The sequence below is a fragment of the Cervus canadensis genome, chromosome 24 (genome assembly GCF_019320065.1).
Source record: "Cervus canadensis isolate Bull #8, Minnesota chromosome 24, ASM1932006v1, whole genome shotgun sequence".
Lineage (NCBI taxonomy): Eukaryota > Metazoa > Chordata > Mammalia > Artiodactyla > Cervidae > Cervus > Cervus canadensis.
This window is the reverse complement of record NC_057409.1, coordinates 28142633-28168549: the sequence shown is the minus strand read 5'-3', so window position 1 is coordinate 28168549 and position 25917 is coordinate 28142633. Positions and strand designations below refer to the sequence as shown.

Genomic DNA, 25917 nt, shown 5'->3' with positions numbered 1-25917 from the left:
GTCAATGCAGGGGACACGGGTTCAATCTCTGGCCTGGGAAGATCCCACCTGCCACGGGGCAACTAAGCCCCTGCACTACAACTATTGAGCCCACGTGCTCTAGAGCCTGTGAACTGAAACCACTGAAGCCCTCCTGCCTGGAGCCTGTGCTCCACAACAAGAGAAGCCACCACCATAAGCCTGCACACCGCAACCAGGGGTAGCCTCTGCTCTTTGCAACTAGAGAAAGCCCATGCACATCCACGAAGACCCAGTGCAACCAAAGATTAAAAAAAAAAAAAGAATTTGCCTTGCAATGCAGGGTACTTGGGTTCGATCTTTAGTCAGGGAACTAAGATCCCACATGCTGTGGAGCAACTAAGCCCATGTGCCACAACCAGAGATCGTGAGATTATGATCATGAGAATCCGAGAGATATCCCGCATGATGCAGCAAAGATCCCCTAGGCTGCAACTAAGACCCAAAGTAGCCAAAAAAAAAAAAAAAAAAAAAAAAAAAAAAAATCCTGGAGTGTAGAAGGGGAGTGCAGAAGGGCTAGGATGGAAAAGTAAGGACAGGACAATGTTGGAGGAGTGGAAACGGGAGAATAAGACAAGCATGGGAAATGGCCTCTCTGAAGTAACATATGAAATCAGCAGTTTAAACCTTAATGCCTCTTAACCTTCCTGTTCCCCGGGAATGGCCTTCCCTCTTCTGCCTCTACTACCTGCATACTCCTTTTCCTTTATTAAAACCTGCTCTCAGTGCAGTAAACTCCACTTAGGTATAAATTTTGAGACTCGTAAGGCTTCAGAAATTAACAGTTACTAAAACATGAAACCCTTTTGTTGTAAAATATAACAAAGCTATAGAAAACTACATAAAATGTATAGCTTCATAAGTTATTATGAAGACCCTAATCAGCAACCCAGGACCAGAAACAGAACTTGGCCAGCTATTTCAGAAGCCAGCTACGTGCCCCATCCCACCACAACACCTCTCTCCTCCCCAAAGTAACTGCTATCCTGACATTTATGGGAATCACTCAGGAGGATTTTATTTTAATGGGACTGAAGGTTTAGCTATAAATAAGCGCTAATGGTAGAATATTAGGCAGTTGAGTGATGTTTGGAGGAGCCACGAGAGGCAGCCAGGTCCCAGCACACTCAGAAATGACTCCACTTTGTACAGTTAGTTCCCTCTGCCTGTGATTAAGACATAACTCACTGGAAGATGACCCCAGAGAAGTCCAAATACAGAGCTGTGCCCCTAGCCTCAGCTCCATTCCGTCATACACTGATCCAAAAAGAGCCATACCCCGCAGAGCAAAAGTAGGTCCCAGCTCACAGTGCTGGGGAGAGTGTAAGGGAATGGCTGTCTCTGCTCTGACCTGTGAGTCCAGGTCATTGCTAAAACTTCCCTGGGCCTCCGTTTCTCACTGTTAAGTATGGGGCCATAATAAAGCCCTTAACAATCCCCTATTCCTCTCCTAACTTGGCCCCCTTTCCTCAATCTTGGTGTCTGTTTCCGCTGCCTATTTATACACACTTTAAGAAGTTCATTACCTTGCTTTCCCAGCTGGATGGCTTTCCAGTCTTGTGTTCCTCTTTTTGCTTTTGATCCTTATACACTGTGAATGTGCTTCATTTCTACATGTACCTTTATAAACACACAGATATGTCCCTGCCTGTTGGAGATGCTGAGCAAACGGTTGTAGGATGAATGAATATATGAAACATTGTCTCCTACGTTCGTATATACATTCCTTCAATATTCAGCAGGTACCTAATATATATAGAAATGCCAACCTTCCCCTCTACACTCTAAAATCATTCTTCCTCCTTTTGTCACCTTCCCCCTTTCCCACCGTATTTTTTCTCCTTTTCCTAAGCCAGAAAGTTAGGCTGAGTGCTCAGCAAGGCAGGAGGCAGAGACACAAGAGCAGGCCAATGGAAACAGACACCGTGGAAGGGAGCCAGGTGAAATAAGGGCAAAGACAGCTGTACAACATGCAGAGAGAAACCAACCAGAATGAAAAGCAGTGATTCATGGAGCACTGCCACTCGGATACTCCTTGGATTTCGCTCTGAGAGCTACTGCGAGATTGAGGTCAGCGAGGGCTGGCATGGAGATGAAGGGCAGACAGGCTCCTCCTCCCTGGAGATGCAATCCTGTTCTACCCACCCCACCCCCACGACTCCCTCACACTGACCAGTATCCTGGGCCTTTAAGGGTTGGATGGGCTGGACTGAGGAGAGAACTCACACCTCTCCCCACCCCACTCCCTCCATCTGGCTGTAAGTCAGCCAGCGACAGCAGCAAACTGCAGCAGAAGAGGGGAGGAAGCCAGTGAGTGCAAGAAGAGCAAAGGAGCCCCACTGGATTTCCTTGCCCCACAGCGGAGAGCATCCCAGAGCTCAGACGTAGGACGGCTCTCCTGCCCACGGTAAGGGCTGGAGGCTCTGACCAGCCTCTGCTCCTAGCTCTGACCTGCCCAAGTCCCTGCCCGTGCCCTCCACATGCTTATCTGCCCTGACTAAATCGTACCCTGGACTCCTTTGCCCGAACAGGTTTATGGACCTGCTGGTTTTCTCTAGTTTATGCACTTGGACTTAGAGTTTTCCTACTAGCTATGTCAGTCATCTTTTTATATGAGGACCTCTTAGCTACCCAGGGCTGCCACTGTGCAGCTAAGTGGTGAGCCCACCCCAGGAAGGGAAGAGAGAGACCTGGAGCAGTCATGCTTCAGCACAAATTCATTAACAGATTGTGGAGGGTTACCGCATGAGAGCTGGCCAAGACCGACGGGGGATGCAGAAACCCCTGACGATAGGCAGAGAGTTGTGAGACTTCCTTGGAAAGAGCCAGGGTTTGAGTTCTATGCCTCATTCTTAGCCTGCTCAACGATCCAGGGTACTTTGTCGGTGCGCATGAAAGAGAGGCCTAATGGAAAGGATTACAGAACCGAAAAACTATGATTTTCAGACAAGTTGGTATTGAGACCAAAACAACAACTCACACTTCAGGGACTCAGTCTGACCTATTTCCAGCTGCCTCCTAGGTCTGACCAAGTGCTGTCAAAAAGGAGGCATTTGAATATTTATGGGATGAGTGGAGGCATGAATGAATCTGATTGATTCACAGGCGTCCATGAGAACATTAAATTGATGTGCGCAAGAGTACAACAGAATCTTTTTAGGCACAGGAAATATTCTTTCATTTTTACTGTAACTTCTCTTTAAATAAAGCTGCCTTTTTGGGGAAGCATTGTAAAAAAAAATATTGGGAAGAGTACCCGCTCCTAGTCCTGTCTCTGATGTTAACTAGCTCTGTGACTTTGGACCACGGCTTCCTGATCTACTGTGGGAGGGAGTAGAGGGTTCCCTAGATTTGCTTGTGTCTCAGGAGCACTTGTTAAAAATGAATATTCCTGGGCCCCATCCTTAGAAACTCTGATCTGGAAGATTTGAGGTGGGGCTAAGGAATCTCTATTTTAAGACACTACAGGAGACATTGATATAACCAGGAACCACTAGATTAATGTGTTGTATGAGTCTTCAAGCTCTAACATTCTGAGGGCTATGACCTGTGACTGGAGCCATTCCGTCCTCTTCATAAGAACCAGGTTTGTCATAATCCTGCTCCAAAGAAAGAAAGTAGACAGGATGATTCTCTTCCTTCCTGCCCTCAGAGAGACTGTAGACACCTCGAATTCCACTATAAGCCACTGGCAACTCTACCAAAGTCCATCTCCAGGTGACATGAAGCCACCTGTCAGTTGAGGACCAAATCTTGCTTGGCAACTCTTGGCCACTTCCTGCCCTATTTGTGTGTCTATTTTCTCATCTGTATTGTAGAGGTAGTTGTCTGTATCCTCAGGGAGCTCCACATATGTGCCTAGGCGTAAACAGTTAAGACCCAACCTCTCTCTCAGTCATTATCCTCTGATTCTTGCCTCTTTCTCTTGCTCCCACTCCCAAATCCTTTTTCCCTCCTCTCCAAACTGTACCTGCCTCAGTTGTGACCACTGTCCCCATTCCACCTTCAGGTGCCAGAGGAATCACCAAGACCTAAAACACCTAGGTTCTAAGTCGCATTCTCTGGGCAGTTTGTTTAGTAAGTCTCCTAGGATACAGGGGAAAATGAAGCTGAGCAGAAGGATCTGTTACTCAGGATCCCACCCCAAGGGTCCCCCTTCCTGGACCAAAGTCTCAAGCACCTTTCAGGGGACGAGAATCTGAGCCATTGCAAATTAGAGGAGAAACAAAAGAGCAAGGAGGAATGAGGAGAAAGGATGAGGAGAAGGATGAGAAGTCCAGAGCAGAGAGAGGCTGACTTAGGTAAGCAAATAGGAAGACAAAGGGAGGGTCAGGAGAGGGAAGAGTGAGCTAGGAAGAAAGGAAAAGGAAGGGGTCAGGTAGAAGAGGGGGAAGGGGAAGAAAATGGGAAGAAAGAAAAGAAAGGCTGTTGAGTGGGATATGGTAGGAACAGAAAATGATGGGGTGGCGGGGAGGGAGAACAATGTCCCTCACTGAGTCTTAGCTCTGCTTTCATCAGCTTCCTAGAGAAAGCCTTTTCTAAGAGCAGTCTTGGTGAGGTCTCTGAGTTGGTCAAATGGAGACCTCAGTTCTAGCCCCAGTTCTGCCACTTAATTCATTAGGTGACTGGCAGTTCAGCTAGCCTCTGTCCCCTTTATTTTTGCTAACAAGAGGATTCCCATATTTATTACTGAGCTGCATAGACTGATGGTGGGGAAACAGAAAGCACCGGGAGCCAAGCATTTCTTGTCTCCCCTGTGACTTGTTCAGACACTGGTGGTGTTCTGTGATCTGGTTGGTTAACGTACAACCTTAACACAAGATAAATGTGTGCCACTTCATATGTGAGGCTTCTGATACAGCCAGCGTGGTTCTTCTCCAGTGTTTTCTCTTGGAGTTGTATCTGATTACCTGTTTTCATTGGAATCTATGAATGGAATGGGATGATTCTGCTTTTTGTCATGGTCAGGAGTCACCTGATCCTGAAAGTCTTGTGAGAAGACATGGTGAGGCACAAACTCAATCACAAGTAGGATGGCAGAGAAAAGAGCTCCTCTGTCCCCTTTCTACAAAATGAAGTCCAGCTCTGACATCCTGTGGCTCCCTGAGTTGAACCTAGCCCTCTCTCGGCCACATGTCACCTAGGTACAGTTTTAAAACAGTGACTCAGGAATGGGAGCAGAGCACGCCAAGCTGTGAGGTTGAAAGAGTTTGACAAAAGAGTATAAAATCATTTTCTAAGTCTGGTTTGAGACGAGGCAGGGGTGTCCCTGTGCTTGGGACTGTTCTCAGACCTCCCATGTCTCAGGACATCGTGGTGAGGCTCCCAGATACAGCCATAAGGGAAGGTAATTCTGTCTTCTCCCAGGGCCAAAGCCCACCCATCCCAGAAGTTCAGAGGAGAGAGGAAGCAGAATGTTGGCAAAGGGGATTAGACTTCAGCCCCAGGTTGACCCCAACCCCTCTTAGAGTCTGAAACTCTAAGACATTTAGTGGAGATCTGTTACTTTTTAGTCTTCACAGAACTTTTGCAAACCTTGGATTCCAAACTGTGCAACACCACCCAGCAAAGCAGAGATGCTTTCCTGTCTTCTTTCCTTCCTTCTTCCATCCAGAGGTCTCCTCTGGTCTCACCCAGGCTTCTACATTCAGCCTCAGCCAGTAAAACCTTTCCCTCTTGGGACTGAAGCTGTGTTCTTGCTCTCCTGAGAGTTGCCTTATCTCTTCTGCTTAGACTCAGATTGGTTTCCTGCACATTCCCACTCCTTTGGATAGTCTTCTCTAGGTCCTTCAGTCAGGAGAGCTGTAATTTCAGTGACCTCTACATCATTTCTGAAGACCGTCACCCTGGGTGGCTTTACAGGCTCTTCCTACTTAAGGGAGATGGGGCACTAATATGCTGTGTGACCTCAGACAAGTCACATCATGTTTCTGGACTTCTGCTTTTCATTTGTAAAATGTAGGGAGTTGAACTACATGATGTTTAAATGGAGGACTAACTGAATAATTAGTTTAAGGATTCTTTCCATTTTTTTTTTTTTTAAGATGTTCACCACTGACAAATTGTTAAACTTATTCAGGGACGTCCCTGGCAGTTTAGGGGTTAAGACTTCACACTTTCACTGCAGGGGACACAGGTTCCATCCCTGATTGGGGAATTAAGATTCCACATGCTGCAAAGGGCAGCCAGAAAGACTTTTTTTTAAAGTTTAAACTTACTAATTAAAACCCACAACATTTTTCTTCAAGTGTGGATCCTTTGCTTATAACAAAAGCATGAAGCTTTATGTTCCGTGGACTTCGCCAGTTTCAGCATGATTTGGTTTAAGCACTGAGTTCTATTTCTTCTAGGCACAAAGCTAGGATCAAAGTGGCCACAAATCAAATTTTCTAGTTCTTGTCAAGGCAAGTTTGTTGTTAGCTCTTAGGATAAGTTAACCAGTCCTAAATGAGCACACATTTAACGGTAGAAATTCTCTTTCAGTAGGTAAAGAAAACTTGAACATGCAGTTCTGAGACTGTAACTTATCTGGTCCATTAAAACTGTGAGAACTACTATTATGAATAAGCGTATGAGCTATACTTTATCATGTGAAGGTAGAAGTGGCTTATTTAGCAAGGCGTAGCACCAAGTGTGGTAAAAGAGACAAAAGAAATACTCTGGCCTAGCCTGTCCAGAGCTGGAGGATCCACATCGGAGCGTGGAGAGGGCTCCTGGAAGGGAAGCTGAGATGCTTCTGCTTGGAGAAGGGAAGGCTAGGATGCAGAGAGATTCCCAGTTCTGAAAGGGGGCAGCCAGCAAGTCGGTGATTCCTAATAATGGGGAACTGAGAGAGGTGTGGTCAACGTGACCTCGTGGATTGTAGGGTGTTGGGAAAGAAGAGGGTGTTTGGCAGAAACCCCTGGGTTGACCCTGTCGGAGATGGCTGTGGGAAACTGCAGAAACTCTGAAATCAGATATATTTGGGTTTAAATTCCGAGTCCCTGTGTGATTGAGACAAGTTTCTTAGCCTCTCTAAGCCTCAACCACTAAACTCAAATTAGAAGTGAAGAGCTACAAATTATGTAGATGAAGTAGCTGACACACCGCAGGCCGTCAAGGAACACTAATTTCCTTCTCTTTTTCCCTTGATCTATTACTCTAAGACCTCAAAATTAACCTGAAGCCTCTTGCTGCTCCTCGCTCCTTCTGTGACTCTAGCATCAGCTGGTGAAGCAGTGGGTGATGGCATATCTGCTGCAAGGCCGTGAGTACCCCTGCAGAAGAGGGCTTGGGGAGACATCTGAGAGACACGGAGGAGGCTGGACTCCTGTTCCAGAGCTCCTCCTGGGCCCTCCACCTTCCCCACCAGCTACTCAGTCCCTGCTTCTCCTGGCTCAGGGCTGCCCATCAATCAAGATCTGCTGCTGATGCAGAAAGGCACAGTGATGCGCAAGGTGAGGTCCAAAAGCTGGAAGAAGCTAAGATTCTTCAGACTTCAGGACGATGGCATGACAGTCTGGCATGCCCGGCAGGCCGGAGGCAGGGCCAAGCCCAGCTGTGAGTGATGTGGATAGCCAGGGTGGGCATGTGGGTGGATAGGACCCTTCAGGCCCAGCAACTTGAAGGCAAAGAAGGGACCAGTGTCTTATGACATGCTCTGCTCTGGTCTCTTTATGTCTTTATCTGAGCCTCTAAAATGGAAATTATAACTGTACTAGCCTCTTCAGGGTGTTACAAGGATCAAATTGGTTATGGCATGCAAAGATCTTCGAAGAGTCTTTGCCACATAATAAGGCTCAATAAATCGTAGCTTTTATCTTATTACTATCATCGTCATCATTATTATTATAGCATGATCTCGGATAGCCAACTATCTGGATTAAAGTACTGGCTCTGCCAATTTCTAGCTGAGTGGCTTTGGACAAGTTATTTAACTTAAGATAATATAAGTTTCCTCATCTATAAAATGAAGATTAAATAGCCTAGTATATTACAGGAGCTCAAGAAGTTAATGTATATAAACCACCTAGCATGAGGCCTGAAACCTGGATGAATTTAATGTGTTAACCATTATAGTGAATATTTCTAAATATCGTAAGTGTGTCATAACAGTGTGCCTCCCATTGGCCACTTTATGATCCCTCTAAAAATGTGATCACAGGACTCACTTAAGAGAATCTACTTTAGAGACATAACCAAAGCTTATGATCTATACCAGCCCCAGCTGAAGAAGTGGGGGGAAGGATTTCTCTGGCTCCCTTCCAGACATCTGGAAAGAGGAAGCCCTCAAACCTGGAAAGAGAGAACTGAATTTGGGTGCACCATGCTTTGGTGTAACTTCTATCCTGCAAGTGTGCTTCCACTTGTCAGCCCCGCCAGTCCTCTTGTAATTGGTCACCATGTGGATTGGCCATGGAAGGGACCATCCCTCATTTAAGATTAGGACGCTAAGGCGCTATGTCATTTTCATCCCTGTCACACTGCCAGTTGGTGACTGGAAGCCAGGTCTTGCCATTCCCAGCACAGGCCCCTTGTCATGCTGCTATGAAAACGACTCATGTGGCAATCTGAATTCCAAGAATCTGCATCTCCCTGTACTAAGGCTCTGGGGGTTTTAGTCTGTGGAGGCTGGGGTCCCTCCTCCTGTGGTTTCAGAGAGAAGAAGGGGGAGTACTGGTCGTTGGCTTTCAGCTGCTGTGATTTGACGGACCCTTTGCTCAAGGCCCCCCACTCACTTCTTCCCCGGCAGTCTCAATCTCCGACGTGGACACAGTACGTGAGGGCCACGAGTCTGAGTTGCTGCGCAACCTGGCAGAGGAGTTCCCCCTGGAGCAGGGCTTCACCATCGTCTTCCATGGCCGCCGCTCCAACCTGGACCTGGTGGCCAACAGCGTCCAGGAAGCCCAGACCTGGATGCAGGGGCTCCAGCTGTTGGTGAGCTTTGTCACCAACATGGACCAACAGGAGAGGCTGGACCAGTATCAGCAGGATGGAGTCAGAGTGGAATCCAGGGGTCACTGAAGGAGCCAGATGCTGAAGGGCTAGGGACAAGTAGGAGGGGGCCCAGGGCTGGAGGGGCCTGAGAGTCCACATGGGGCGGGTGGCCAGGGACAGCTTGGGCAGATGTGAGGCTGAGATACTGAGGGAAGAATGGAGGCCTGCGATGGTACAGGCAGAGTCACACAGAGTTTGGACAGGAATCAGGGCCCCCAGGATTGGGTAAAGGGACCATGAGAGGCAAACTAGATGCTGATCCTGAGAGCTGAACAGAAGATCCCAGTGGCATTAACTCCCATAGGGATGGGGAGCAATGCCTGAGAGGGGTTAGTGGAATCAACTCACTTCAAGTTTCCTAGACTGTATTCACCTTCTATGCTGGCCCATTCATTTATTCACCATCTATTAAGCAGAATGTAAGAGGCACTATGCCAGGCTTTAGGGATACAAAGATTAATGAGACTCAGATATTGTTTTAGTCAGCAGAGAAAACAGAATTGTGTAAATAATTTAATTTACCAGCATTACAGTACTTAGCTGATATGTGGGTGCTCAAAGGAAGGAGAAATACTTATTTCTAGCTGAGATGGTCATGAGAAAGCTTCGGGAGGAAGCAGCATTTGAGCTGAGCCTTGAAAATGAGTAGAATTTGAACTGAAGGGAAGAGGAGGGGAAGGCACTCATGTCTGAGGAAACATCATGAATAAAGGCCCAGAGGTAGGAAGCTGAAGAGCTGGGACATCAGTGAGCAGGGGCTTGCTGAGTCTGTCTGAGGTACAAGGTAGTCATTTCTGTGTTGAGAAGGCTGGTTTGGGGCCAGATCACTGGGGTGAAGGAGATCTTAATTTCTATGTTAAGGAAGTTGGGCTTCTTTCTGCAGGCAACAGGGAAGTCCTCAAAGGCACCTGAGCCATGCAGGGGCAAGATAGATTGGTGCTCTGGGGAGATTATTCCAGAAGCTAATGTGGAAAATGAATTGGCTTTGGGGAGGGGACTGGCAAAAAAGACAGGGGAGCAGATGTCAACGGATGAATGTGCACACACATCTGCACACACAAACACATACTCAGTGCTTTTGCCTTGACTCAGACCTGGATGGCTGAGTGATTGGTTCCAGCGTGGAGACAAAAACCAGGATGGTCGGATGAGTTTCGGAGAGGTCCAACGGTTATTGCACCTGATGAATGTGGAAATGGACCAGGAATATGCCTTTCAGCTTTTCCAGGTGAGTCTTCTGGGGAAAGGCTAGCAGAAGCCAACCAAGGCCACATTCTCCCTTAGCCAGAAGTCCACCAACCCTCTCCAGCAACACACAGCTGTTGAATCTCTCCTGCTATGCCAGGTTCATTGGGAAGTGTGGGTAGGACATGGTTCTTACCCTTCAGTCTTGTTGGAAAGATGACTCATAATCTTATGAAAGGTAAATAACAACATGTTATTACATCAGACCTCAGGGACCTCTCTGTCCTTGGCCAGGATTTCACAAGTGCCTAGTACAGTGGAAAACTCCAACTGGCATGTGAGTAAATAGAAAAAGGGATCTTCTGATCTTTTAGGGACATGTTGGGGGCATTTAATTCTTTCTAGTTGAAATTTTTCTCCAGTAGCAAATGGTATGGCCAAAATTTTGCTTTTTACTTCCTGTAGTGGCTTCTCCTATGAAAACTAAATGTCAGGAGTTCTGTGGAAGCCTCCCTGGCTCCATCAATAATATCGCCCTTACAGGGAAAGTCAAAACTGAAACATCTGCTGTTAAAGGGTTTTTTACTGTCCTCTAAACCCTCTTCTGCAGACAGCAGACACATCCCAGTCTGGGACTCTGGAGGGAGAAGAATTTGTAGAGTTCTATAAGTCATTGACTCAGCGTCCAGAGGTGCAGGAACTGTTTGAAAAGTTTTCATCTGATGGGCAGAAACTGACCCTGCTGGAATTTGTGGATTTCCTCCGAGAGGAGCAGAAGGAAGGAGAACAGGCTTCTGACCTTGCTCTGGAACTCATCGACCGCTATGAGCCTTCAGAAAGTGGTAAGAGGACTAGGGTGGTGAGGCACCACACATGGGGGCCAGATAGGGGGACCAAGAGACAACTAACCTTCTGCCTAACTAAGGGAAAATTCAGTCCTACCCAGACCCCCTTCCCAATCATCTTCATCTCATTCAATCACTCCTCCAGAAGGAGAAAGCATTTCCTGCCCACATAAGACAGGAGTCTCCTCTGTAGTGCTTTATCTCTTAGGAGGAAGAACATTCCATAAGTCCCCTTTCCTCTACCATGCTCATATTTCTCATCCTTCACTTTCAAACTGTTCTTCCTGATATCAACTTTTGTCCTCAATGGAAACATAAAATCCTGCTCCTCTTACTTTTGGCTTCTTCTCTAGTGCATATGATTCCTTTCCCTTTAGTTCCCTTCATGGTTCCTGTTGGCTGTCTCTTTAAGTGCTGGCTCTCTGCCCTTTCCTGGACTTTCTCCAAGTTCCCCAGGTGGTTTTTGAGTCCTAAGTCCCTGAGCTGGTCAACTAGTCAGTCCCTGGCTGAGGGGGATGATGAAGTAGACAATCGTTTAGCTCTTAACAAGCAGTTAAAATATGTCCTCTCTGCCCTCAAACCTTCTCCTTGCCCCTTTAGTAGACACCTTCCTGCCCTTCATTCCCTGCAGAGCATGAAAAACTTACATTATTAATAAAAGAGTGCTTCCCTGATAGCTCAGTTGGTAAAGAATCCGCCTGCAATGCAGGAGACCCCAGTTTGATTCCTGGGTTGGGAAGATCCACTGGAGAAAGGATAGGATACCCAGTCCAATATTCTTGGGCTTCCCTGTGGCTCAGATGGTAAAGAATCCACCTGGAATGTGGGAGACCTAGGTTCGATCCCTGGGTTGGGAAGATCCCCTGGAGAAGGGAAAGGCTACCCACTCCAGTATTCTGGCCTGGAGAATCACAGTTCAGTTCAGTTCAGTCACTCAGTTGTGTCCGACTCTTTGCGAACCCATGGACTGTAGCCCACCAGGCTCCTCTGTCCATGGGATTTCCCAGGCAAGAATACAGGAGTGGGTAGCCATTCCCTTCTCCAGGGCATCTTCCTGACTCAAGGATCGAACCCCAGGTCTCCTGCACTGCAGGCAGATTCTTTACCATCTGAGCCACCAGGGAAGCCCTTAGTACTCACTACATCCTTGTAAATCAAAAGCAATAATCTTTATTGGGCCTTTGCTAAGCATCCCATAATGTGCTGATGATATCTCTACATGCCTTTTCTCTGCTAATCCTTCCAACAACCCATGGAAGTGGATTTCTATTATCAACTCAGTTGTACAGAGGAGGAAAACTGAGATTTAGAAAAATTAAGTGACTTGCTCAAAGTCAACAGCTAATGAAAGGAGGAATTGCAATTCAAAGCCAGATCATTGACTCTTACCTGGTGCCTCTCTTGAGAATGAGGATAAGAGATGAGAGGAATGTGAGCTGGACAGGTGACCCAGGTTTCTTAGGTCTCAACTCTCATTCCCTTTCATTCATTCATTCATTCACTCACTACTTCAGCAAATGCTCACTGAGTGCCTGTAACGTGCCAGGACCAATGGTAGGCAACAGAGACACAGGAGTACATCAGACAAGGACACTACGCTCATGGACCCTGGAGCCAAACAAAGTGTTGGAATCACTGATTCCAGATTTATGTGGGTGCTCAGAGAAGAAAGGGGCTGTGAAGCAATCTTTTCAGAAAACTAAACAGAAGAGGAAGTTGAAGGGTTAAGACAGGATCCTCTATTCCCAATGCAGAATCCAGCATACATCGTTACATTTATTCTGCCTGTGTGTATGCTCAGTCACTCAGTTGTGTCCAATTCTTTGTGGCCCATGGACTGTAGCCCACCAGGCTGCTCTGTCCATGGAGTTTTCCAGGCAAGAGTACTGGAGTAGGTTGTCATTTCCTACTCTAGGGGACCCTCCCAATCCGGGAATTGAATCCTTGTCTCTTGCATTTCCTGCACTGACAGGCAGATTCTTTACCACTGAGCCACCTGGGAAGCCCCACATTTATTCTATCCACCCTTTTTGGAGTTCCTTTCCTTTTCACTTGACTATCAGATACAACAACACTGTGGCTGCAAAGTGTGGTATCAGTCAAGAGACAGGGGCTCAAGTCCCCACTCTGCTTCTTACGGAGTACTGAGTCACTTAACCTATCGGAGGCTCAATTTTCTCATTTGTAAAATAGCTGGTGATCAAATGAAATAAAGCACATGAAAAGTACCTGGTAGCTATAGACTTTAGTAATTTGTAATTTGAGTCATTACAGTCAAGAATGAAATTATGTGGGATTTCTCTGGCAGTCCAGTGGTTAAGACTTTGAGCTTCCACTGCAGGGGGCATGGATTTGATCCCTGATGGCCAAAATATAGAAAGAATGAAACTTCGTGCCCAACTTCTTGCCATTTTCTACCATCGCCAGGCCTTGTCACACCTGGAGTGAGGAAGCTAGGCATGAGAGTCAAGCTGTCTCCCCTGTAGCAAAGTTATCCTCAGTGAGACACTTCACAGTCCAGCAGTGTAAGGCAGACTCTGACATCTGACTCCCTGGGTTCAAATCTCAGCTCCTTCACTTATTAGTTATTAGTTATGTGACATAATATTATACAGGAGTCGGTGACCAAAACCATCCCAAAGAAAAAGAAGTGCAAGAAGGCAAAGTTGTTGTCTGAGGAGGCTTTACAAATAGCTGAGAAAACAAGAGAAGCAAAAGGTAAGGGAGAAAAGGAAAGATACCCAACTGAAGGCAGAGTTTCAGAGAATAGCAAGAAGAAATATGAAAACCTTTTTAAGAGAACAATACAAAGAAGTAGAGGAAAACAACAGAATGAGAAAGACTAGAGATCTCTTTAAGAAAATTGGAGATATCAGGGAATATTTCATGCAAGAATGGGCACAATAAAGGACAGAAACAGTGAAGACCTAACAGAAGCAGAGGAGATTTAGAAGAGGTGGCAAGAATACACACAAGAACTGTACAAAAGGTCTTAATGATCTCAATAACCACGATGGTGTGGTCACTCACCTAGAGCAAGACATCCTGGAGAGTGAAGTCAAGTGGACCTTAGGAAGCATTACTATGAACAAAGATAGTGGAGATGATGGAATTCCAGCTGAGCTATTTAAAATCCCAAAAGATGATGCTGTTAAAGTGCTGCACTCAATATATCAGCAAATTTGGGAAACTCAGCAGTGGCCATAGGACTGGAAAAGGTCAGTTTTCATTCCAATCCCAAAGAAGGGCAATGCCAAAGAATGTTCAAACTACCACACAATTGTACTCATTTCACATGTTAGCAAGTTTTTAATGCTCAAAATCCTTCAAACTAAGGTTCAGTAGTATACGAACTGAGAACTTCCAGATATACAAGTTAGGTTTAAAAAAGGCGGAGGAACCAGAGATCAAATTGCCAACATTCGTTGGATCATAGAGAAAGCAGTAAGGGAATTCCAGAAAAACATCTACTTCTGCTTCATTGATTATGCCAAAGTCTTTGACTGTGTGGATCACAATAAACTGTGGAAAATTCTTCAAGAGATGGGAATACCAGACCACCTTACCTGTCTCCTAAGAAACCTGTATGCAGGACAAGGAGCAGTAGTTAGAACTGTACATGGAACAAGCGACTGCTTCAGAATTGGGAAAAGGAGTATGTCAAGGCTGTATGTTGTCTTCCTGCTTATTTAACTTACATGCAGAGTATCTTATGTGAAATGCGAGGCTGGATGAATCACAAGCTGGAATCAAGATTGCCAGGAAAAATATTAGCAACTTTAAATATGCAAATAATACCACTCTAACGGCAGAGAATGAAGAGGAACTAAATAGCCTCTTGATGAGGGTGAAAGAGGAGAGTGAAAAAGCTGGCTTAAAACTCAACATTCAAAAAATGAAGATCAAGGCATCCGGTCCCATCACTTTGTGCAAATAGAGGGGGAAAGTGAAAACAATGACAAATTTTATTTCGTTGGGCTCCAAAATCACTGCAGACAGTGACTGTGTGCGTGTTAAGTCACTTCGGTCGTGATGATTCTGTGCAACCCTGTAGACTGTAGCCTGCCAGGCTCCTCTGTGCATGGAACTCTCCAGGTAAGAATACTGGAATGGGTTGCCATTTCTTTCTCCAGCAGATCATCTTGACCCAGGGATCAAACCAGAGCCTCTTATGTCTCCTACATTGGCAGGCAGAATCTTTACCACTGGCGCCACCTCACAGTGACTGCAGCCATGAAATTAATAGACTCTTGCTCCTTGGAAGGAAAGCTGTGACAAACCTAGACAGCAAATTAAAAAGCAGAGACATCACTTTGCTGACAAAGGTCCGTATAGTCAAACCTATGGTTTTTCCATTAGTCATGTACGACTGTGAGAGTTGGACAATAAAGAAGGCCGAACGCCTTGAAATTGATGCTTTCAAGTTGTAGTGCTGGAGAAGCCTCTTGAGAGTCCCTTGGACAGCAAGATCTAACCAGTCAATCCTAAAAGAAATCAACCCTGAATATTTACTGAAAGGACTGATGCTGAAGTTTCAATACTTTGACCACCTGATATGAAGAGCCAACTCATTAGAAAAGACCCTGATGCTGGGAAAGATTAAAGGCAGGAGGAGAAGGGGACGACAGATGATGAGATGGTTGGATGGCATCACTGACTCAATGGACATGAGTTTGAGCAAACTCTGGCAGACAGTGAAGGACAGGGAAGCCTGGCATGCTGCAGGGCTGCAAAGAGTCAGACATGACTGAGCGACTGAACAACAACCACAAATGTGACCCTGGGTATGTTACCTAACCTCACAGGGCAGATAATGTTATATCCACCTGATTGTGTTGGTGAGAGCATTAAGGGAGATGCTGCATGCTATGTCCTTGGCACAGAGCAATGCTCAAGAAACCCTCAGGCCATGGGAGGCAGTAGCTACACAGCCCAGGGCATAACACACAGGTACCTTGGTCTTGGGACTTCCCACGTGGCGCTAGTGGTGAAGAACCCCTGTGCCAATATAGGAAATGTAAGAGATGTAGGTTCGATCTTCCCCAGGGAAGATCTCCTGGAGGAGGGCATGGCAACCCTCTCCAGTATTCTTGCCTGGAAAATCCCAAGGACAGAGGAGCCTGGCAGGCTACAGCCCATAGGGTCGCAAAGAGTCTTCAGTCGTGAAGCGACTTGGCATGCATGCACGCACCTTGGTCTTGTCACTAACAAGTCTTTGACTTTGATCCTCTCTGAGCCTCGGTTGCCCCATCTATGAAGTTAGTCCTTTGGACTAAATACTGTGCTGTCCTTCATGGTAACCCTGAGCTCCATGTGACTATTTAAATTTAAATTATAGTCGGCTCTCTGTATCCACAGGTGCCACCTCGCAGATACAGAGGGTCGACTGTACCATGCCATTCTGTGTAAGGCACTTGAGCGTCCATGGATTTTGGTATCTGCTGTGGGGAAGGGGGAAGTCCTGGAGCCAATCTCCTGTGAATACAAAACTGTAATTCAGTTCCGCGGTCACACAGCAACATTTCAAATGCTCAGTACTTTATTTATTTAAAGGCTATCCTACTGGGCTGTCCAGACCAGAGAACACTTCCATCACTGTAGAGAGTTCTGTTGGGCGGCACTGGACTAGCATGATCTTAATGATTCCCTTTGTATCTTCTCTGAGGATGGGGATGCTTGAAATGACAAGCTGGATAGGGCAATTTTGGGGTCTGGAGGCTGGGAGTGGACACCATCTGAAAGGCCAGGCCCTGGAGAGGGGTGGGGTGCTCTGAGCACTGCCGCTGTGAGCTTCTCACTCTAGCCACTCCATACCCCAGGCAAACTGCGGCATGTGCTGAGCATGGACGGCTTCCTGGGCTACCTCTGCTCGAAGGACGGAGACATCTTCAATCCGACCTGCTACCCCCTTTACCAGGACATGACTCAACCCCTGAACCACTACTACATCAACTCCTCCCACAACACCTACCTGGTGGGGGACCAGCTTTGTGGCCAGAGCAGCGTGGAGGGATACATACGGTGCTGTGGGGCTGGGGGGTGAAGGGGTCCAGCTCATGAGATGGGAAGGTCTGTGGGAAGTTGGAGGGGAATTGTTAGTGAACTGCAGGAATTGAAACACTGTTGTGGGGGGATTTGAGCTGAGGATTCCTGGGTCCCTGAGAGACTTGAAGGAGATACTGAAGACTGGCAGGAGACTGCTATGGAAACCCTGTGGGTAAACACAGCTTCTCTTTCATAGGACATGAAATTCCCTTGGCACCAGAGGTCCTGACAGATTTATTTTGAACAAATAAATAAACTCAATGTTAAATGGGAGGCAGTAGGGGAGAGGATTTAAAAACATAGGTTCTGGAGTCAGACCATTTGAGATCATCTACTAGCTCCCTCACTTGGTACTCTGAGGTCAAATACTTAACCTCTTTCTGCCTCAGCTTCCCTATCTGAGACATAGAGATGATTACTATTCTATTTTGTCTGGCTTGTTGTGAGGACTCAATAAGGTAATTTATGTGTCAGTAGGTAATAAATGGTACCTGCTTTTATTGTGATTAACCGTGCATTAGATCAAATAGTCAAGGCAGCTTTGTAATGCCAGCAGGTGAATTAGTCGCTTCAAGTGCGACTTCCCTAGGAAGCCTAGTAAGGAAGTAAAATGTAAATTTACTGAGAGTCTGAATAACTCAGGTGTCATATAAAGATACACAAGCAGAACAACAGAAGGCAGTATGTGATGGCTCCCTAAGGGAGGATTGTTGAGTAGGGCGGGGTGGAGATCAGTGTGAGCTGCAGGTGTATCCCAGCAGACAAAGAGGGGTCCATGGAGATGTAAATTGAAAGGTCTTGATGGGTGTCTTAATGGGTGAGTGCCAGTGAGCACTGTTCTCTCCAGAGAGGGAAGAGGGTCCCTAGGTGGAAGATCACACCTTGACCCCTCCCGTCCCTGGGGGGTGGGGTTCTTGCAGGGCCCTGAAGCGGGGGTGCCGCTGTGTGGAGGTGGATATATGGGATGGACCAAGCGGGGAACCTATTGTTTACCACGGACACACCCTGACCTCCCGCATCCCATTCAAAGATGTTGTGGCCGCTATAGGACAGTATGCCTTCCAGGTGGGAGCCTCGGGATGGAAATACTGGTGATTAGCGAGAGGATCTGAAGGTTGGGGAGGGATGCAGGGGAAAGTAAAAATATTAGTTGCTCAGTTGTGTCCATCTCTTTGTGACCCCATGGACTGTAGCCCACCAGGCTCCTCTATCCATGGAATTCTCCAGGCAAGAACACTGGAGTGGGTATCCATTCCCTTTGCCAGGGGATCTTCCCGACCTAGGTGATGTCAAATGACGTATACTTAAAAGAGATTTTAATTGTGAAGCATCAGGCAAACATCAAGGGATTATTATATAATAATAAGTGTTGAATGTGTTACTAGTTAAGTAGTAGTCATGGAAGTAATTGCTAACTGGTAATGATTACTTCTAAAAACTTCTGCCACCCACCTGGGAGAGGGTGGAGGAGGAAACAAACTGGTGGGTAGAGCTGGGAGACAATAGCTATCTGGGGATGAAAGTCTGAAAGTGTAACGTGAACATGACTGGGGCGCTGGCCTGGCTTTCCCACTCTAAGCCTGAAAACTCAAAGGTCCCAGAAGGACCTGGGTCAGACCTGGCACAGATCTGAGATTTGGGGTCCCAAGAGTGACTTTTAGATGTGGGGTGCCTAGACCCAGGCAGATCTCTGGGAGGCCTGGCATGGGGTCAGAGGACTTTTGGCAATCAGGGTACTCAGTTGAGTAATTGGCAGTGGGTGGGGTGTTGGGGTGGTGGGTGGGGGTGGAGCTGGAGAAGCAAGAAGGTTATAGGCCTCAGAACTCTGGCTCCAGCGTGTCTTCCCCTCCTGACCAGACATCAGACTATCCAGTCATCTTGTCGCTGGAGAACCACTGCAGCTGGGAGCAGCAGGAAATCATAGTGCGCCATCTGACAGAGATCCTGGGGGATCAGCTACTGACAACAGCCTTGGATGGGCAGCTTCTCACTCAGCTGCCCTCCCCCGAGGTAGGGACCCTGCCCTTCCAGCCCAGGCTTCCCTACCGGCCTTGGCTCTTTCTTCCAGGCCCACCTGTTCCCTTCTTCTCACCCTCAGATGGACCATCTTGCTCTTTAATATTCTTGGAGACAACTTTAATTTTTAAAAAATCGAATTCAGGGTGCTCCCATGTGGCCTAGCGGTTATGATTCCAAGCTTTCACTGCCAATCCCTGCTCCGGGAACTGAGGTCCTGCAAGCCGAGTGGCATGGCCAAAAGAAAAAAAAAATCTAATTCAACATAAAATTCTAGATATAGCTTTCTAAATTTAAAACCATTTATTTACTTTATATTTCTTTTTTCAATGGAAGATTTTCATTTTTTTCCCCTGATAGTTCATAATTACAGGCTCTACAAAGATAAAGGGAGAGTCCCCCACCATAATCTCAACCTCTCCAAGAACAGCTGCCAACATTATTGATTTTTTACACAATTATATAGACATATATATGTATATATAGTCACATTAAAAAAAATGTGAATGGGATCATCCTTTCTATCCCTTTTATATATATTAGAAATATCTTTTCATGTATATTTTCTTTTTTAACAGCTCTATAGTATTGTATTTTATGTTACTGACCATAATTTACTCAACCAGTAGGTGGTAAAAATAACCAGTAAATGGTAAACATTTAGGTTGTTTATAATTTTTCATTTGTACATAGAGCTTTGCTCATTTACTCTTTCTTTGAAATGGATTCCTAGAAACAAAATTGCTGGGTTGAGAACTGCATGTTGACATTTTTGGTTATTATTGTCAAGTTGCCCTCAGAGGGGCAGAAAAAAACCCAAATTTCACTCCAACTGAACAGTGTAAGGGAATGACTACAAATAACTCCAGTAGTGAGATGATTTGTAATGGCAAACATGAAAAAGTCAAGTTTTTAAAAAACAAAGGTCTGTTTTATTCTTTCAAATTAACTGATATTTACAAACTTTTTATATTCGAGTTTATAATTTTTATTGATATATAACTTTAAAAAATGTTAAAGATATTAATGCTTTAGAAATACTTTTTTGCAGTCTATTGGGGTGGGGAGTGGCCACACTGCAACTTGCATGACCCAGTTCCTAACCAGGGACTGAAACCAGGACACAGCCATGTGGAGTCCTAACCACTGGACTGCCAGGAAACTCCCCTTGTAGTCTATTTTTTCTTTTTGTCTTCATAGCCTCTTCTGCTTTACAGAGGTTTTTAAAGCTTTATGTAGTCACCTCTGCCAATCATTTTTTATGTCTTCTGAGTTTTCAAAGGCATTCCTGCCTTGAGGCTATTCAGAAAGATTCTCTATCTTCCTCTAATACTCTAATGTTCTTTACATATAAATCTTGAATCTATGAGGAATCTTTATGTGTCAAATGTGAGGTAGGGGGTTCGCATGTATTTCTTTCCTTAGAGATGTCACAGGTTGGCTTAACCATAAGAAATCCCTGCTCTGTGTATCAAGTAGCCTTCCTGTGGGAACTTCCGATCACTTGCTTCCTTTGCCTTTGAGGTGGTCCTGTGAGAGCTGCATAGGAGCTGCAGGACCCCCAGGAGGGGCCCGGAGCAGAGAGGCAGACAGGCCCCTCTGTTTTTGTCCCCTAGGACCTTCGGAGGAAGATCCTTGTGAAGGGGAAGAAGCTAACGGCTGAGGAAGAGGAGGAAGAGCCAGAGGCTGACCTGGAGGCAGGGCAGGAGGCTGAGCTGGACTTGGAGGCCCAGCTGGAGTCTGAGCCCCAGGAGCTGAGCCCTCGTGGTGAGGACAAAAAGAAGGTAGGGCAGGAAGGTGGTCTTTCTGCTCTGGCGTTTGATCAGTCAGTACTACAAGCTGAGACCCCACGTGTGAAGAAACTGGAGCCAGGCAGGGTGGAGAACCAAGGAGCAAAATGCTCCTTGCCTCCAATGACAAGAGGCATGAGAATCCATACACAGCATCACCATATAGATTGCCACATACAGACATATGGCAGTGGCTTTCCAACTTCTTTGTGCTGTGAGCTCTTTTTTTTTTTTAATGAAATTTTATATGGAAGCTCAGTACACAAAATAGATATATGCAGAGTCATTCTGGTTGAAGCACCTCTTTGGCTCTCTCCTGGGTCTCCCAGGTGACTTCTGAGACATCTTTGTTCTACTTCCCAGTCTTTTTAAATGATACTTCAAAAACTACTGATATATGTGTGTTGTTATATTAGGTAAGTAGGGCTTAGTAGAGTGACTGCTGTGACCTCAACTAAAGTGGGTTTATTGCTAGAAAGTTTCTTGGCAAAGGTGAGTCTGAAAAGGGACCAGAAATAGCCAAAGAGGAGGAGCATGAAAGGTTGGGGAAGGGGTGCCAATGGTGGGACCACCAAGATCTTGCTTTGAAGTCTGCATTTCTCTCTCTTGTGCACTTGCTTGGCTCAGCTGAATGACTTCTAGCTTATTATCCTGTTCTCGCTGGAGCTGTGTTGTCTCACCTGCTGCCATGCCCAGGGATGGAAATGGGAATTCAGGAGAAAAATCTATAGATGTTACTCTGGGACTCTGACATTCTTTCAGGTGTGAGTTCCATGACCATTTGCATACCTTGATGTATCTGGACTCATGTACATTTTGATAAAAAATTAATTTGTTTTAAAAGGTGAGAGGTAGTGAGGATGACATTTCTGTTTAGCAACAATAAATTAAAGACATGTTACCTGCACAGTAACCCTTCAAGCCCAGAGGCTGAAACTGATCCCTTTAGTATACGTAGACTGCTTTTATTCCCATTCCCATCCTCAGGTTGTGAGGTGCCCGCTGTTGTGTCGGCCTTTGTGTTGTCAGATTATGGCCCAGGCTCCTATTTCCAAGCCTGGGCTTCTTCTCTTACCCAAGCAGGTGAGGCAGGAGGGAGGCAGTGGGCAGAGCCTTAGGTTGGGTGGGAAAGTTCAGATCTTGGCCCCTGGCTTCTTCCCTCTTGGATTGCTAATGGCTCAACTCTATCATCCTCTCTCTCCTTTTCCAGAAACCCAAGGCCATCTTGTGTCCAGCCCTCTCTGCCCTGGTTGTCTACTTGAAGGCTGTCACATTCTACAGCTTCAATCACTCGAGGGAGCACTACCACTTCTATGAAACATCATCTTTCTCTGAAACCAAGGCCAAGAACCTTATCAAGGAAGCTGGTCAGGACCAAGAGGGAGGGATGGAAATGGGATGAGTCAAGTCAGGTCTGATGGGCAGGAGGATGAGTTTGAAGAAAGAGGATGAGGGAGCAGAGGGATGCGGGAGGAAGTTAAGGAACTCCCCAGACCAGGTATGGGGACAGGAGGTGAACAGTGGATTCAAGGCTCTAGGGGGAAGACAGCTGGGGGATATGGTCTGCATGGAGCAGAGACAGGCACAGCCTTAGAAGATGCTGGAGAGAGGAGTGAAGTGTGTGGGCGGGGGCCCTTGGGACTAAGGAAGTAGGAGGGTCCACTCCACTCACTATCATCTCGGTACCCACACCTTTACAGGCGATGAGTTTGTGCAGCACAATACCTGGCAGTTAAGCAGAGTATATCCCAGTGGGCTGAGGACGGATTCATCCAACTACAACCCCCAGGAATTCTGGAATGCAGGCTGCCAGATGGGTGAGGGAGTGGTAGGGACAGGGAAGAGGGAGTGCAAGGGCAATGGATGGGAAGTTGGTTCCTGGGTGGCAGTGGGGCCAGAGAGTGCTTCAAGGGGAGCACGGGGCTAAGAAAGATGTTCTCCCGTGTTGCCAGCAGGCCTTTTACACCCAATAAGCTCTTGGTCTGGTTTCCCTGAAAGATGGCTGCCTGACCCCCAAGGTGACTCTTCCCTTTTTTTCTCCTGGGGCCCTCAGTGGCTATGAACATGCAGACAGCCGGGCTGGAGATGGACCTGTGTGATGGGCTCTTCCGCCAGAACGCTGGCTGTGGCTATGTGTTGAAGCCAGACTTCCTGCGTGATGCCCAGAGTTCCTTCCACCCTGAGAGGCCCATCAGCCCTTTCAAAGCCCAGACCCTCATAATCCAGGTATAATGGAAAGAAAAGCCACTGGGAAGAAACTGGGATAGCTGAAATAGAGCCTGGGGGGCAGGGGCGGCTAGGTCTGACAAGAGTGTAACAGAGGGAAATTTCCTCATGGGGCAGCGTGGACTTTGCAGTCAATCGCCTAAGTTCAAACCCATTTACTAGTCATGTAATGTTTGGCAAACTTCTTAACCTTATTCTCCTCACCTGCAAAATCGGGGTAATAATACTGCCTACTGTACAGGACTGTTGAGATTAATCTGTGTGTGTGTGTGCTCAGTCCTGTCTGACTCTTTGCGACCCCATGGACTGTGGCCCACCAGGCTCCTCTGTCCATGTAATTTCCCAGGCAAGAGTACTGGAGTGGGTTGCCATTTCCTACTCCAGGGGATCTTCCCAGGGACTGAACCCAAATCTCCTGCACTGGCAGGCAGATTCTTGACCACTGAGCCACCTGGGAAGCTCCTCGTTAATCTGAAGTGCTGACAACAGTGCCTAGGGCACAGTAAGTGCTATAGAAGGGTTGCTGTCATAACTTTCCCACTTTCAGACCTTACTAAATTTCTACTTGGACGCATTTTAAATTGCAGGTGAGGTACTAGAAGAAAATATATTACCCATGAGAATTAGTTTTGCAAACCATAAGCGTATAGTGCAAGGTCCTGTGTCTCCCCCTCCCCTCAGCCTTCCTCCTCCCCCCAGGGTGTGAGAGCTGGAGGGGGGCTGGGCTGAGCAGGAACTAGTGAGATTCCAGAGCCCTGGTTGCAGGTAATCAGTGGTCAGCAACTCCCCAAAGTGGACGACACCAAAGAACAGTCCATTGTGGACCCCCTGGTAAGAGTGGAGATCTTTGGCGTCCGCCCGGACACAACCCGGCAAGAGACCAGCTACGTGGAGAACAATGGTGAGACGCTGGGCAGTGCTGGGGAAAGTGGGAGGAGCAAGGCTGGGGTTTTCCCACTGTCCAGGTCTCTGTTAAGCACAGTCCATCACCCCTCCTGCCACCTCCATGGGAAGCACTGCAGACAGGACAAAGGATGAGGACTCGGGTCTGAAGCTAGGTTGCTCACTTACAGTGACCTAAGCAGACTGCTTATCCGCTCGGTTTCCTCACCTGTAAAGTGCTGACCACTCTAAAAATGAAGCAAGGGAACTCAGGGTGAGCAACTCACCAGCACTCAGCAATGTCTGTTCTTTTGTCCCTTCCCTCACTCACCCTCCGTGGCTCAGGTTTTAATCCATACTGGGGGCAGACGCTGTGCTTCCGGGTCCTGGTACCTGAACTGGCCCTACTGCGTTTTGTGGTGAAAGACTATGACTGGAAATCCCGAAACGACTTCATTGGTCAGTACACCCTGCCGTGGAGCTGCATGCAACAAGGTGAGTCGGTCCTCCCTCTCCCGGCCCACACCCCAGCTCTGGCTGTCTTCCTGATGCTGTCCTCTCCACCCCTCCAACCACCCCCCAGGTTACCGCCACATACACCTGCTCTCCAAGGACGGCCTCAGCCTTCACCCAGCTTCCATCTTCGTGCACATCTGCACACAGGAAGTGCTAGAGGAGGCTGAATCTTAAGGCGGCCACAGGAGTAGTGGATTCACTGGCTGTAGATGGTGAGAAAAATGAAAAAACCTGGAAGGATGCTTCAGAAAGCAAACAGTGGTACAAACTCGAGCTTTGGACTATGCCTTTTCAGGCACAAAATGACTTGGTCCTTCCTGGCAAGTAAATGTAGGACCCGATTTTTCACCTTCTTTCTCTTACCTTTCTTCGTTTTCACAAGACTCTTGGCATCATTCCTGTCCTTTCCCTCTGCAGACTCTACACTGGAATTCCTTCCTTCCTCTGGTTATAGGCTCAACACCACACCCAGATCTAGGACAGTGCTTTCCACCAACTCTGGCTCAAAGGCAGATTGCAGCTAGAAATCCAAAGAAGGGCTTGGGGGCAGAGAAACTCCAAACCCAAACTTCTCACCCCTAACTTCCTCAAAGTCCAGAGCCAAGGGAAAGACAAATTGAGCCTCAAGTCTCCCCAGGCAAAGGCTGGGGAAGGAGATCTGATCCCCTGTATTATGACTCTCAAGAGAACACTGCATGGCCCAGAGAGTCCCCACTGGACTCCCGCTCACTTGTGCCACCAGTATAAATAGAGCTTCTCTCTCAATTTGGCATGAGTGTGGTCTCTTATTGTTGGGCAAGGAGATATGAGGGTTGGGGGACATTTGGGTAAGACAGGTGGGGTAGGAAAAAAGTGGGAAAATAGGGTTTCCCAGGCCCCCCAACATTCACTATACAGAAAGGGTAAGAAGTATGACTTCTAAGTGGCAGGGTAAAAGGAGAAGACAGAGAGTTACATGCTCCCAGCCCTCCTAAAGAGTTGGCCTGGAATGGTCTTGCTTTATGTCTGGTGTCTCAGCATAATTATTAATAGTACTCTCTTTAATTTCCCCAGTGTGTCCCAGTTTAGATGATTCATGATACAGTCACTGTGAAGCACCGACAGAATTCTGGGTGAGAGATTTACCTCCCCAACTGTCTGTCTTCCACTATTCTGTGCTTTAACTCCAGTCCAGCAGCTGAGCTGGTCTGAGGATGATGCTGAATTAAAGCTGCTTCCACGAGAAGGCTGAGTGGGTAGCAATCCTCCATCTACCAGAAGACAAAGGGACTTGGAAATAAAGAGCAGGACAAGGGCTGACTCAGGCTCTAGGACAGACAGAAGATAGACCTGGTCCTGTTTCAGAACCAATCACTCAGCAGAGATGGAAGGAGACAAAGGAGAGGCGGAGGCCTGAGAGGGGACAGGACTAAGAGACA

The 25917-nt window shown here is 46.9% G+C and overlaps 1 protein-coding gene across 6 annotated transcripts; it reads left to right on the top strand.

The window, feature by feature from the left end:
- Positions 1-1100: 1100 nt before the first annotated feature.
- Positions 1101-25683, top strand: PLCD4 (phospholipase C delta 4). Of its 6 annotated transcripts, none has more exons than XR_006265126.1 (17): positions 1867-2425; positions 7164-7264; positions 7399-7557; positions 8750-8978; positions 10093-10222; positions 10790-11021; positions 16844-17045; positions 17990-18134; positions 18927-19079; positions 20702-20869; positions 22086-22242; positions 22576-22692; positions 22929-23101; positions 23867-24002; positions 24329-24478; positions 24567-24829; positions 24917-25269. XR_006265126.1 is itself a non-coding variant. In XM_043444881.1 (17 exons), the coding sequence occupies exons 2-16, from the start codon at positions 7243-7245 to the stop codon at positions 24671-24673; spliced, it is 2280 nt and encodes a 759-aa protein (XP_043300816.1). In that variant the 5' UTR covers positions 1867-2425; positions 7164-7242; the 3' UTR covers positions 24674-24711; positions 25553-25683. The 6 variants fall into 6 exon arrangements, 5 of the variants coding, with proteins under 5 accessions (XP_043300819.1, XP_043300818.1, XP_043300816.1 ...); XM_043444881.1 differs by lacking the exon at positions 24917-25269 and adding an exon at positions 25553-25683 and having other exon boundaries at positions 24567-24711; XM_043444882.1 differs by having other exon boundaries at positions 24567-24711.
- The last annotated feature ends 234 nt before the right edge of the window (positions 25684-25917 follow it).

What these genes read in the sequence shown, in the direction of transcription:
- PLCD4 (XM_043444881.1), top strand. Translation starts at nt 7,243, where the DNA reads ATGGCATATCTGCTGCAAGGCC. An exon ending in CTCAGCTGCCCTCCCCCGAG is followed by an intron (nt 19,080 to 20,701) that starts GTAGGGACCCTG and finishes TTTGTCCCCTAG; the next exon opens with GACCTTCGGAGGAAGATCCT. An exon ending in GTGGTGAGGACAAAAAGAAG is followed by an intron (nt 20,870 to 22,085) that starts GTAGGGCAGGAA and finishes CTCCTTTTCCAG; the next exon opens with AAACCCAAGGCCATCTTGTG.